We start from the raw sequence: 13,605 nt of genomic DNA, 5'->3' as shown, positions 1-13,605 counted from the left end.
AAGCACATTAAGTAATATTACAATGTACTTATTAATAAATATTATTATAAGACTTAGAAAATCCGAACTTAAAATTTCAAGTAAATTATTTATTTTAGATATTAACAGACAGATAAAATGCTTGATATAACATAAGAAAACAGCAGTGCGGGAGTGGAGTACGCTTTGTGAATTTTATTACGGGGAAGCTGTTATATTATATACATTTTTTCTGAATTATAAATTTCTTGTTGATTTATGGCTATGTGCCGATGTTATCAATATTTAACTAGATGCACGACACTGTTTATTCCTTGTAAAAACCGTATTAGATAACTAGGTTTTTTTTTCGTGGAAAACCCGTTTACCATTCCGATTACGGAATGGGAACTTAATTTTCTTTTTATAAATTAAATCCGATAACTGATTTGGTGTGTAAAATACGAAATGATAGTTGTATCAAGGGGGGGGGGGGTTACCAGTACTTGCCACGCTTGGCAAAACCCTCCATAGGAGAGGTTTATGTTTAGCTGTGGACAGTTAAAGGCTGACAAGAATATCATTTTGTAAAACTACAGTCTGTCAAATAAAAATTTGCTTGCTAATATTGGCAAAACACGTTCGAAATGTAGCATCGATAAAATATGCGAAAAATATATTTATAATTTGTTTTAAATTAACAATTATTTTGTTGAGAATATTGAAATGAAATTTATTTTAAAATTACAAACCTAAACATACATCAGACAACGTGATCTCCTTAAAATATCTTGATATCTACACCCTGTTATAAAAACAATTTTCACCAACATTCGATTTCTTGCAGCGTCTGATGAGGGTATGACATGTCTAGAATAATAAATGTTGTGGACTGCGCCTCGTCCACTGTTAAGGACAGGTCAGTTTGTTTGTTTGTATTCGTATCTGTGAGGGTAACAGGCCAATGGGTAGGTATGTGTTGATTTTAGGTTGTAATAAATTTACATCGTACTTAGATAGATACTCTTTATTGTTTCCTCCAAAAGATTACAATAGTAAACTTATTACAAATATAAACAATTACAAGAAATAATCACAATGAGAAAACAATGGGCGGCCTTATCGTTAAAAGCGATCTCTTCCAGGCAACCTTTGGATGGAGAGGAGTAATTATAAACAATTTGGTGGGAGGCACGATGAACAATTCTGTTAGTTCTAAATATGGGAGATGTGATACTTAAATATGATTCAAATAAATTTTATTAAATTTCTTCTATTATTGTGCTTATAATTGCGATAATAGATCAAACCCGGTGCAATGTCCCTGTCTCTGATAGGGCACAATCTGATTGGTATCTTTCTTTACTAATCCTAAAGTTATACAGTCTTTTACTAAATACATAACACTATGGTATTTGTATTTCTTAATATTATATTTATACAATTAACTTCAAATTTGCAAGTAATCTTTAATTAAATTTCAAGGAGAAATTGTCTCGTGCAATATGAGTAATGGAATGTCGTCCCAGATTTTTATTATTCATGAAAAAAAAATGTATAACTAAGTATTTGTACATTCCACAAAATACGTAACTTTTTGGTTTGATGGATTGCAATAGTAGGAACGTGAGGTATTTTAACATTAATTAAAAAAATATATTTCACATGATCTCTTATGGAAATTGTAATGCCTTATGTGTAAGTATTTATGTATTTTTTTTTAATGATAATGGAATGGCAACTCCGCCTGTGCTATCGGTATACGCTAGCGGGGCCCCAGTGAGGGATGATAGGTGAGGATGAAAGCAAATCATTTAGCTCACGCACGCACGCACGCACGCAAGCACGCACGCACGCACGCACGGACGCACGCACGCACGCACGCACGCATGCACGCACGCACGCATGCATACACACGCACGCATACACACGCACACACGCACGTACGCACGCACACAGACACACACACACACATATATTCTTATTTATGTAAGTTTATATTCATATGTTTTTAATTAATTATTAATATTGTATTTTGAAATATATATATAATGATTTGTAATTTATGTAAATTTTTATTTTAATTTCTGTTTAGCACTACTACTGTCCACTCACTACTTCCTATGCCACTGTGTTAGGTTGACTGAAAAAATTTTCTTTGTTTAGTTAAGTTCGCCTTTGCTAACATTTTTATTAACGTATTGTTGTTACTGTATATTTTAGTGCAATAAAGAAAAAAAAACAAATATATATATATATATATATATATATATATAAATAAATATAAACTAGTATATCTTAACACATAGGTTGCTCTATATACCGATTAACGCGGGCAGAGCCGCGGGAAATAGATAGAACGACATAATTTTAAGGCTAATTAAGTCATTAATGGCGGAGAACTGGTAATGTCGAGCGTTCATAATCTAATGTATGCGTAATGAGACGTCAAAAAGTGTTTCATTATTCATGGAAATAATGAATACGTATTCGTTTTACGTCGTAAAAAAGTTATTGCCACCAGTTGCCTTATGTGGCGGTTGTAATCTACAGCATTACGCTCTGTAGCATAATTTTATTATTTGAATACTTATATATATATATATATATATATATTATACAACTTAGAATAGTAAACAAGCTATCGACCCACCTGATGGAAAGCGGTAACCGTCGCCTAGAGACATGAGCAGTACCATGGACATAACAGAGTATACTGTTTCGCCCGTGATACCCCCCATGCGTTGCCATTCCTGAGGACTCAGATATCTGTATAGATATCTATATAGATCTGAGAATGGGATAGAGGTACCCAAGTAATCGACTTTTGTAAAAAGTCTCCCTCTGATAAATATATAAATAATAAAGAGATCTCTTTCCAGCAAACCCAGTGCAGTTAGAGAGAATGATAGGGTACAGAGGCATAACGCCATAGTCCTCAGGAATATGAATATATATATATATATATATATATATATATATATATATATATATATATATATATATATATATATATATATATATATATATATACTTTAAGATAAATAAAATATATAAGGTGATGATTACCTACTATTGTTGTAATGAGTTTTCATAATGAGATGAGCATGTTTTTTTTTACATGAATTTACTTTGAAAGCTTTAATACTGTTTACTCGTTACTATACTTAAGACAACGACAAGGCGACTATTTTAAAAGATAACATCTTTAATAGAACTTTTAGTATTTGCAATTATTTATTTATTTTTATTTATTTAACACTTTATTGCACCAACATAACATGATTTGTTAAAACAATTTTCAATACGTATAGTGTAGTACAAAAGGCGGTCTTGTTGCTAAGCAATCTCTTTACTTTTCTTACTTAATTTAATATTTATAAAGATAAACACTGTTCATTTCTCATACAATAGTCACTTATTATAATGACGAGAGGCAATTAAAGTGGAGTAAATTGATTTATAACGAGGCAACATCTTTCACTTCTCCGAGCTCGTGGCCAGTGGATCGAATAATCGAGCAATTCTGTAGTAAATGTCACTGTAAATAAATAAATAATAAAGTGAAATGTGATATTATATTTCACAGTCGTCTCGCTACTGTTAATTCAGATATTTTTATGCCACTGGTTATGAAATGCTAGTGTGGTAATGTATATATACACAATTATCACAGTTTATAGTGTGATAATCGCGGTATTATTATAAATATAACAATTATAAAATTTGTATTATAAATTTTATTGTTAAAAGTTTCTTAAGTATATATAATATTTTAATTTAAATATCAACTTAAATGACGTGTAATTTGGTTGAGAGAGCACGTCTAGTTTCGGGACCATTTGGGAACCTTAATCTTGAGCGGCTGTGATAAACACGAGACCGACTGCGCGCCTAGGCCCGATGAGCGCAAGCTATAAGCGCCATCAAAAATAACAAAGTTGACGTTTGGAGAGCTTCGGGTAGTACATATATATATATATATATATATATATATATATATATATATATATATATATATATATATATATATATAATCTAATTATTTATATGATAGATTAGCACAGAATTTTTAATCTATTTCATACTGGAAACAACAACAACAGCTTATCAGGCGAGTCGTATCAAATGTAGACAAAGAGCAGTAATTTACAATGGTATATTATGTTACACACCCACACTATCTTGACTCTTCATTAGTGTAGTAGGTGGGGTGAATTACCTTAGACTGTAAGACTTACCAGATTAGAAACCTATCAACGAATGGTTTTTTTTAAATGAGATTTTAAGGATTTTGAGGCAGCCTCAAAACTCCACCAAACTACATATAATTTTATTAGATAACGCTATGGTATTACTGTTTAGCCTTTAGATTTTTTTTCTTTATTTTCTGTCTTTTATCTGTACTCAGTAAAATAGAATACGAATGGTAGATATTTAGATTATATAGATAGAGCCTCAAAAACGGGTCAACTTTTTGTCAGCTAATTTGACAATTAGCTCGTTTTATTTATCAGTGTTCTATATACTTACGCACACAACAAAATATTTAATAAACAAAATTTGGTTTTAAGTATTGTAAAGTTGTAAAAATTATAAGACAAAATAAATACAGAAGTTATAAAGGAATCACTCGTAACTATTTATCATGCAAAAATGTATGAAAAAGTTGTCCCGCTTTTGTTGAAGCATTTGTATGGAGACACTCCACCTATGTAGTTTAAGAGTAAATTATATTGTTTTTTATTTTTATTTATGAACTAATTTCAAAATTGAGGTTTTTAAACTTCAATTGATATTATAAATTACTTATCCTATATAATTAGACATTGTTAAGTATATTAAACATTTTAAGTTATGGTACTAATATATACCAAATAAATACGAGTATGTTCCTGTTGAGATGGTTGGATGGAAAAATAGACGAGAACTTTTATATTTTATTTTATTACATACTTTAGTCGTGCAATGCAAGTGACAGAGGAAATCAGAGAGCGAAATACCTACGTGTCCCCTTTTACATAAATATGATTATTAAATTAAATCTAATTATAACAGTTCCTAATAACCGAATTCACTTACGTATATATAAGCGATTTTTAAATTTCAAGTGTTTTTTTTTGTGTTTATTCAATACAATTATACAATATTTTCACTAATATGTATCCATTTTGATGAATATTTATGTTAATAATAGTAATCGATTAATTTTTTAAATATAAACTATAACTAAAGTTTGCATAATGCATTTCTTACTTCTTGACGCTTTAATTGTGAGAAATTTCCATACATTATGATATTAAATAGATAGATAATTTATTTACATTAATTACAGCACACAAATTACAATACAAACATACACACAATACACAGTGAAAGAGATAAAAAAATGAAAAACAAAAAAAAAGCAACGAAAACAAAAAAAATATATATATAAACCAACAATTTTCTTTCTTTCTTTTCCTTCATGCGTGTACCATAGTAACACAAAATGGTCACAACTCAGTTTATTGCTTTGCCCTCAAAAGAGCAAAACTGATATTCTGTTGTGGCCAAGAGTCAGTCGCGAAATTCCTTATTAAAAATAATAATAAAAAGAAATATGAACAAAATGCATTGTGTGTGTCCATTACATTCGCCTCATTAGTATTGGATATAAAGAAGTACATGATTTTTTTATCCTGGTCATAAAATATGTCCTGGTCACTCAAAGGAATGGCATATCCAATATTATAATTTAATTTAAATAAGCCATAACTCGTTGGCAGTGTTTCGCGGTAAAGATACTGAAGACCATGTAGATTTGATGGTATTGCCCAGTCTTGTTTTATATTTAATTGAATTTTGTAATAAAGAATATGTAATTATAAATTTAATTTATTATATTAATTATATTACGATATTTATATGCATGTAATCTGTCGTCAATGTTGTGTACGCCTGCTATAGGTATCCATATCACCATGATACACAAAAAATGTTATTTAATTTATGTATAATATATATACTGCTGGTGTTCCTAATTCGAAATAAATAAATAATTTAGAAGTCTTCAGACTTCATCAGTTAAATTTGAAGAATCTACTCTTTAAACGTGAGATAAATCTTTAAAAATTTAGATACATAAGTGACATAATGATTCTGGGTACAAAAAGATTTTTAATTGCCCCGTGGGTAATTATGTCGTTTAAATTCCAGCCAGGCCTGGATCGTTAGCAATTAATAAAAGTAATTCGTTGCTATTCGATCGGAATAACAAATGAGTGTGATATAAAAGCATTTACATTGTGATCAACAATCAATCATTGTATTGAATAATATTTAGTAACAGCAGTGAGATACATTTTCTTTTTATTTTATTTATAATGTTATTTTTTTCGAACGGTTTCAGCTGTGTAATGTTCAAACACATCGCATCACTTTTCGATGATTGAAGGTTCGATCTCCTTACAATACAAACATTTATATTCGTATGTCTATTTGTTTTTTGGTCTGGGCTTTTTTATGTTTATTTGAGTACTTAAGTAAGTAGTAAGTGACCGTATGCTTTGATAAATAAAAAAAAAACATTTTATTGTTAATTTTTTGTAAATAAATTGTACTTTTGCCTCACTCTGCGTGTGTACAATGGATTGTGCTCAGAGGAATTGTTCAATATGATGCCCACGGCCACTTTTTACCATCGTACGGCTCGCCATCGACAGGGAGTTCATCCTCATATCTTACAGTCTAAATGGTCGCGTACAGCGAGATTTCAGAAATGTTTCCTCCCGCGAACACTCAGGTAATGAAATGAGCTTCCTGCCGAGGTTTTTCCAAGAGATTACAGCCTGGGGTTCTTCAAAAGGGGGATAAAGAGATTTCTTCAGAGTCGGCAACGCGCGCGTAATACCTCTAGTATTGCAGGTTCATAGGTTACGGTAACCACTTACCATCAGGTGGGTCGTATGCTTGTTTGCCACCTCAGTGGTATAAAAAAAAACATTATTTTTTAATTAAACAATGACCGTATCAATTTACATGTATTTTAGTCGAGGATGCTTGTATAGTTTTGGGACCATTCGGGACCTTAGACATGAGCGGTTGTGACGCGAGTACGAGCCTAACTACGAGTCACAATCGCTCATGATTAAGGTCCCGTATGGTCCCAAAATTTGTCAAGTTTCTTTTTATAAATTAATTACGAGAAGCCTCTCAAAATTCTGTCTCTTTGACTTACTCGTATATGTTCTCTTTTGAAAGGATACTATTTTTTTTACAACACAGGGGGCAAACGAGCATGCGGCTCACCTGATGGTAAGTGATTACCGCCGCCCATGATCACCCACAACACCAGCGGCATTACAGGTGTGCTGACTGCCTTTTAAAAAGGAATATACTCTTTTCTTGAAGGTTATGTTGTCGTATCGGTTCGGAAATACTGCTGCTGGAAGTTGATTCCAAAGAATGGTTGTGCGTGAAAGAAAGTGCCTTGAAAAACGCACGGTGGAAGACCGCCACTCGTCCAGATGATTGGGATGAAACTTTAGTTTGTGGCGGGTTGTACGGTGGTGAAAATCAGCAGCAGGTATCAATCCGAACAATTCCTCAGAACACTCCCCATGATAAATGATAATGACTAATGATATTCTATTTATTATATACATATATTTAAATACACATGAAAGATATGATAGTAAATAAATAAAGGAAAAGTAAATAAAAAAAATCATTTCTTTTGATTTTTTTTTAATTATCATATTTATGACACTTGTCACTATGTCTAACCCGGTATTTTATAACAAGCAGTTCTAACCCTTAGGACGTTTTAAAGGTTAAACTAAAAATAAAGTAAAACGAAGAATAACTTGGCTCTCATCGAGTAAATAAACTATCTGAGACTTTAAAACTTAGTCGCTTGTGATACGGTATACAATTGCGTAATATGAAACTATAGAAATGGTAAACAGACGCGTCGACTTCTGAACAAGCACTTGACAGGGTTACAAAGCAAGGGTCCAATACCTAGAATTATTAGTTTCAAATAATATTTAAAATATATGAAATAGTTTCGAATTTCTCACTACAAAATTAGCTAAGAACGAATTTAATTGCTGATAAATATACGAGTATAGCTTACAGTCAAACAATTCTAAAATAAATAAAAAAATCAAGAAATAAATTCTTAATTTTTGAAGAGATTAGTTTTTAAGTTCAGATATAAAGGTTGATAAAATAATAAAATTTGGATCTTTATAAAACAGCCAAAAGTCAAGTTAAGACAAGGCAAGGAATTTTTTTTTTACAACACAGGGGGCAAATGAGCATGCGGCTCACCTGATGGTAAGTGACAACCGCCGCATATGGTCACCCACAACACCTACGGCATTGCAGGTATGCTGCCGGCCTTTTAAAAAGGAATATGCTCTTTTCTTGAAGGTTATGATGTCGTATCGGTTCGGAAATACTGCTGTTGGAAGTTGATTCCAAAGAGTGGTTGTGCGTGGAAGAAAGTGCCTTGAAAAACGCACGGTGGAGGACCGCCACTCGTCCAGATGGTTGGGATGAAATTTTAGTTTATGGCGGGTTGTACGATGGTGAAAATTATTTCTGTAGCAGCCGTTAACGTTATGTTGAAACGATTTCTGATCGAATTGGCGGGACCGAATCGTTCCAAGTCTTTGCTGTCGCGTACCTGAAATAAACTCTAGTATCCGTAAGTTTAATTTTACTCTACTCTATTTCTTAGTGAATCAATTTTATTTCTTTAAATATTGGTTTTAAACAAAAAATCTGCGTTTTAAATTCTAAACAAGCAGTTTCTTTTGTCATAAAATGCAGTACAGTTCCGTGTGGTCTCGGCATGTCCCGTGTAGTCACGGCATAGAATAGGTCATCCCTTTCTTTCCCATGTAAATCGTAAGAGGCGACTAAGGGAGGGCGAGTTGGCAGCAGCGTACATCTTAAAACATCTCCAAAGCCTAACTGCGGTTGCCAATCCGCCTGCCAAGCGTGGCAACTACTGGCAAAACTCCCTTAGAGGGACGCTTATGTTTAACATTGGACAGTTAAAGGCTGATATGATGATGACAGTACCAATACGAGAACAAATAATAATTAAATAGAAAGAAAGAAAGAAATAATTTAATAATAATCGAAGAAGCATGCGTGCCCCACACAGTAGCGCACAAAACAAGAACAAAAGAAATCAAAACAAAACAAACAAAAGAAAATAATAATTATATACAAACAAAAAGCAATCAAATTATAATAACAATCAATAAACAAACAAACAAACAAACAAACAAACAGTAGGATAACTCTTGAATACAACATCGATCTCAATCCAAAATCACATCCAAAATCATCACAAATAGGTTTGTGTATACAAAAACAAAAAAATGATTTGACCATCAGATCAAACTATTCCTTTTTGGAAGTTGTTTAAAGAAGCAATGTATTACACGTTTCCTAATCCGGATTATTGTTGTACAGGCCGTGATATACACAATTCATTAACTGTACAATTTGCTAGTTTCTGCTCAACAGCATTCGACTACTATTGCTTGTCTAATTACCATTACGTTAGATTAAAAGTGGGAATCCCCAGGGGGCGGGGTGGCTTTTTGCACTCACCTAATTACTATCAGGTCACGTAGCTTCAGCAAGACCGTTTAATCACTACTTGTGGTTGGCAAGATTATACAGTTGACCTATTGTGTCTCTTATTCAAGAGTTGTTCATTTTGTTTGCAGATAAAAAGGATTGTTTAAAGTTTCTCTGTATTATTATTTATATTTTTAATTTATTGTTTTTTTTTTGATGCAACTTAAAATGGTAAACAAACTGACCGCCCACCTGATGGAAAATATTAACCTTTGTCTATAAATATCAGCAGTACTCTGTTACATGGACGTAACAGAGTATACTGTGTCGCCCTTATTCCTGAGGAGTAACGTATTATGCCTCTTGACCATGTACTTTTATTACCATATACCGCTCTTCAAACCGAAATACAACCATGCAAATACACAACTAAATATATAGGCCGGTTGTACGGTGGTGACAATCAGTAGCAGATATCAATCTGAACAATTCTTCAGAACACCCAATGATAAATTCGGTAAAAGATGCACATTGATACAACATATCTATGCAGTTTCAGTGGGTCGAGTCCGGTAGTAAGGCGCTGATCACCAATAATTCGGGTTATTGAAAACTGATACTTAAGAAACCTTATTATGACCTTTTTGGAGAATCCTTTGCTACTGGAAAGCTCAATCCACCATTTAAGAGTTCGAGAGATTAAATTCTAAAACTGTACTATGCCTGACCATTTCGGTTCCAGGGTTTGAGGATAAACTTTCCGTCGATGGAACACAGTGTCATGCAAAAATGAGGCTATTGGGACTATATTATACAATTCTTCAAATGATATTTTCAACTTACCCGCTTGCGTGCGCATATCACGCGAGAGTATAGCACCGTGTGCGTTGTGGGCGCGGCAGCGGTACACGGTCGCGTGTACGTCGGGCCGGTACTGTGCTGCTGGGAACGGCAGCAACACCAACGTTCCGTTGTCCAGCACTTGTCTGCGAACAAAGGAAACGTCTTCGTTATTTTAAACTATTAAAAGTCCTTCACTGAACTATTAAAGGTCTTTCATGTATTTCATTTCAAAATCTTGAGTCGCCTGCATCTATTTACATATTGAGAGAGGTTTCTATATTAAATAAAGTATTAAAGAATTAATAAAATATAAACGATATCTAACCTAATTCTGAAATTTCTTATTTAACTCTTTATTGCACCAGAACCTTAAAAAATTATGTACAGTGACAATTAAACAATTTAAATGAAATACAGTAGTATAAAGTACAGATTAAAATAGGTATATACATACGATTAAAGCTATAAAAGGCGCTTCTATTTTATCGCTATGGCAATCTCTTACAGACAACTTTTGATTAAAGGAGAACAGATAGAAGTGGGTAGGTGGCGCAAGAGTGAATTAATAATTTTATACCTGCATAAAATACAAAGAGCTATAATGCACAAAACCATCAAATACATATTATATATTAAACTGCTTACTATAACATATATTCTACATATAAATACATATATAAATAATTAATTAATGTGATTACAACTTGAAGTGACGTAATTATTATTGCTATAAAATAATATAACTTTAAACACAATAAAATATTTAAATATAGTGTAAGTATATTTGTTATTAATATATATTTATTCGTTTATATATGTAATTTTAGTATGTATGTATATAAATAATTACTAGCACTACATTCGAGTATTCTGACACTTCCCTATGGTTGACTGGGAGAGAATGCTTTTAGCATTAAGTCCGCCATGTATACATATTTGTATAAATGAATAAATAAATAAAATAAATAAATATATATAATATTTGCTATTTTCTCGAATTTATAATCTAATAAAATATGATAAATTTGTAATGGCAATGACATAATTAAATTAAATTCGACTTGTAATTTTCTAAATTATGAATAAATGAACTGTATCTGAATACCTTGACACGTCATCGAGATTAGCACTTCATCTCGTGCCGAATTATCTTACTATATTTTAGTTTTGTACAAGACAACGATTGGACAACAAATCTACTAGATCTAAAGTGAAAAAAAGTGTTGCCCTCCTCTCTTGTACTCGCTGTGCCCAACAGGGTCCATAATTGAAGTTGAAATGTTATCTACTAATTATATTATGTAATGCAATAAGAAATTAATAAATAAACAGATTGAGCAGAGGTAGTTACTTTCATATTAAACTAAGGTCTTGCTATGAGTATACATAATATTTTTTTAGGATTAGGGCCAATTAGTTATTAATTTAGAATCCATCGATTTAATCGATGGCCTATGCTTTGATCGAATTACAATAAATGTACTGTGGTTTTTTCTCTAGTATATTATAATATATATACAAATGAATCGCTGAATGTGTTGCTAAGCGCAAATCTCGAGAACAGCTGAACAGATTACGCTAATCCTTTTTTTTTAGAATATTCCTTGAAGAACAAGGATGGTTATTGCGGAGAGAAAAATTTCAAAAATTACCTGAAAAATTCTACACTGTTCTATACTCCCATACAAATGATTCGTAACAATACTTAAAAGCCAATTTTAACTTTAATACCATACCATTAAGTTCAAGTGTTAGTGGAGAGCAAAACAATTGAGTGACGTTTTTTTGTATAGGATAATACGAGAACAGCTATGATAAATGACAAGTTTTTTTTTTAATGAAACTGGTACTAAATATGTCATTATAATATATCGATGTTACAGTATTTTTTTCAATGAATGATATTTTTTTTTGATGGGTGAAAATGGAATGGTAACCCCGCCTGCGCTAACGGGATACGCTGGCGGAGCACCAGTGAAGGGTGATAGATGAGAATGAAAACAGGCCAGTTAGCCCGTCATGATGAATTCATCAGGAATTAACCGTGACAGTTTCCAGGGAGAACCGCGAGGAGGTCGACCTGGTTGGGTATATTGCTAGTAATAGGGTTCTCAGTCTCCATCACTAACAATCCCAATTTGAGTGACGTTAGTATTGACATCAATATTTATATGATGGTAACAATAGTCAAACATAAACTGTCCGTGCTTAGGCGGTACGAAATTTGCGGAGTCAGCTAGTAAATATAAAAACTTGTGTATAAAAATTGGTGACAGGTATAAACTTTACAAAAAAAAAAAATGATATTATATTTCATTATATTTTAGTTAGGTTTTCTTCATATATAAAGTTAGCAATCGAAACACCGTGCGCCGATGACAGTGCAAGAAACCACGGCGACCCTGTTGTCGGATACCTAAATTAATTCACCAGAGGGAGACTTGTACAAAAGTCGATTGCTTGGGTACCTCTGTCCTATTCGTGTTTCAACCGTGCAGCAGTTGTGTTTGCATGGCTGTGTTTCGGTTTGAAGAGTGGGATATGGCGTGAATTTACTGGGTACAGAGGAATAACACCTGAGTCCTCAGGAATGGCAACGCATAGGGGGTATTATGGGCAAAACAGTATATTCTGTTATGTCCATGGTACTGCTCATGTCTATACGCGACGATTACCACTTTCCATCAGGTGGGCCGTCAGCTTGTTTGCCATTCTAAGTTGTATAAAAAAAAACTTTACAAAAAAAGTTACATTTAATAACATTTTATGTTAGGTTTTCTTCATATATACATACATTATAAAGAGAAGAGATTTTATTGTTTATTTGTAAAATATAAATTTAAAAACTACTTAACCTATTTTAAAAATACTTATAGAAGACTACATTATCAGCGAGTAATATAGGCTAGATATTGAATTTCGTAAATTCCATCTGCGCGTTCGAAAACTGGGCCGTATCGCTAATCTCAGATACTTCAAATCTCAGATTTCAAAACAAACACTCGCCCACATTGATTAACTTTGCATTTTCAGTGCAAACTCAAATCAAGAAACTTATTATCTCTACTTAGTGAGATTAAACTTGTTTTACACCAAACTTCGACACGAAACTGTGAACTGTCTTAAAATATTAACGGGCGTGAGCGACATAAAACGGTCCTAGTCAATTTTCGTGAAATTATTCCAATGTTCCATTTTAATTTCCTACGGCGAAGAGGA

The 13,605-nt window shown here is 32.6% G+C and overlaps 1 protein-coding gene across 2 annotated transcripts in view; it reads right to left on the bottom strand.

The window, feature by feature from the left end:
• LOC116413505 (cell adhesion molecule Dscam2) overlaps positions 1-13,605 on the bottom strand; it is a 267,994-nt gene that overhangs the window by 150,801 nt on the left and 103,588 nt on the right. For both annotated transcript variants that reach the window (XM_052894224.1, XM_052894223.1), the window contains exon 4: positions 10,387-10,529. In XM_052894224.1, the coding sequence (XP_052750184.1) occupies positions 10,387-10,529 (143 nt within the window). The remainder of the gene's footprint in view (positions 1-10,386; positions 10,530-13,605) is intronic.

This window comes from Galleria mellonella, unplaced genomic scaffold, assembly GCF_026898425.1.
Source record: "Galleria mellonella isolate WM207_F2 unplaced genomic scaffold, CSIRO_AGI_GalMel_v1 utg200, whole genome shotgun sequence".
Lineage (NCBI taxonomy): Eukaryota > Metazoa > Arthropoda > Insecta > Lepidoptera > Pyralidae > Galleria > Galleria mellonella.
Note: the sequence above shows the minus strand (reverse complement) of the source record. Positions and strands in the feature narration are given on the sequence as shown.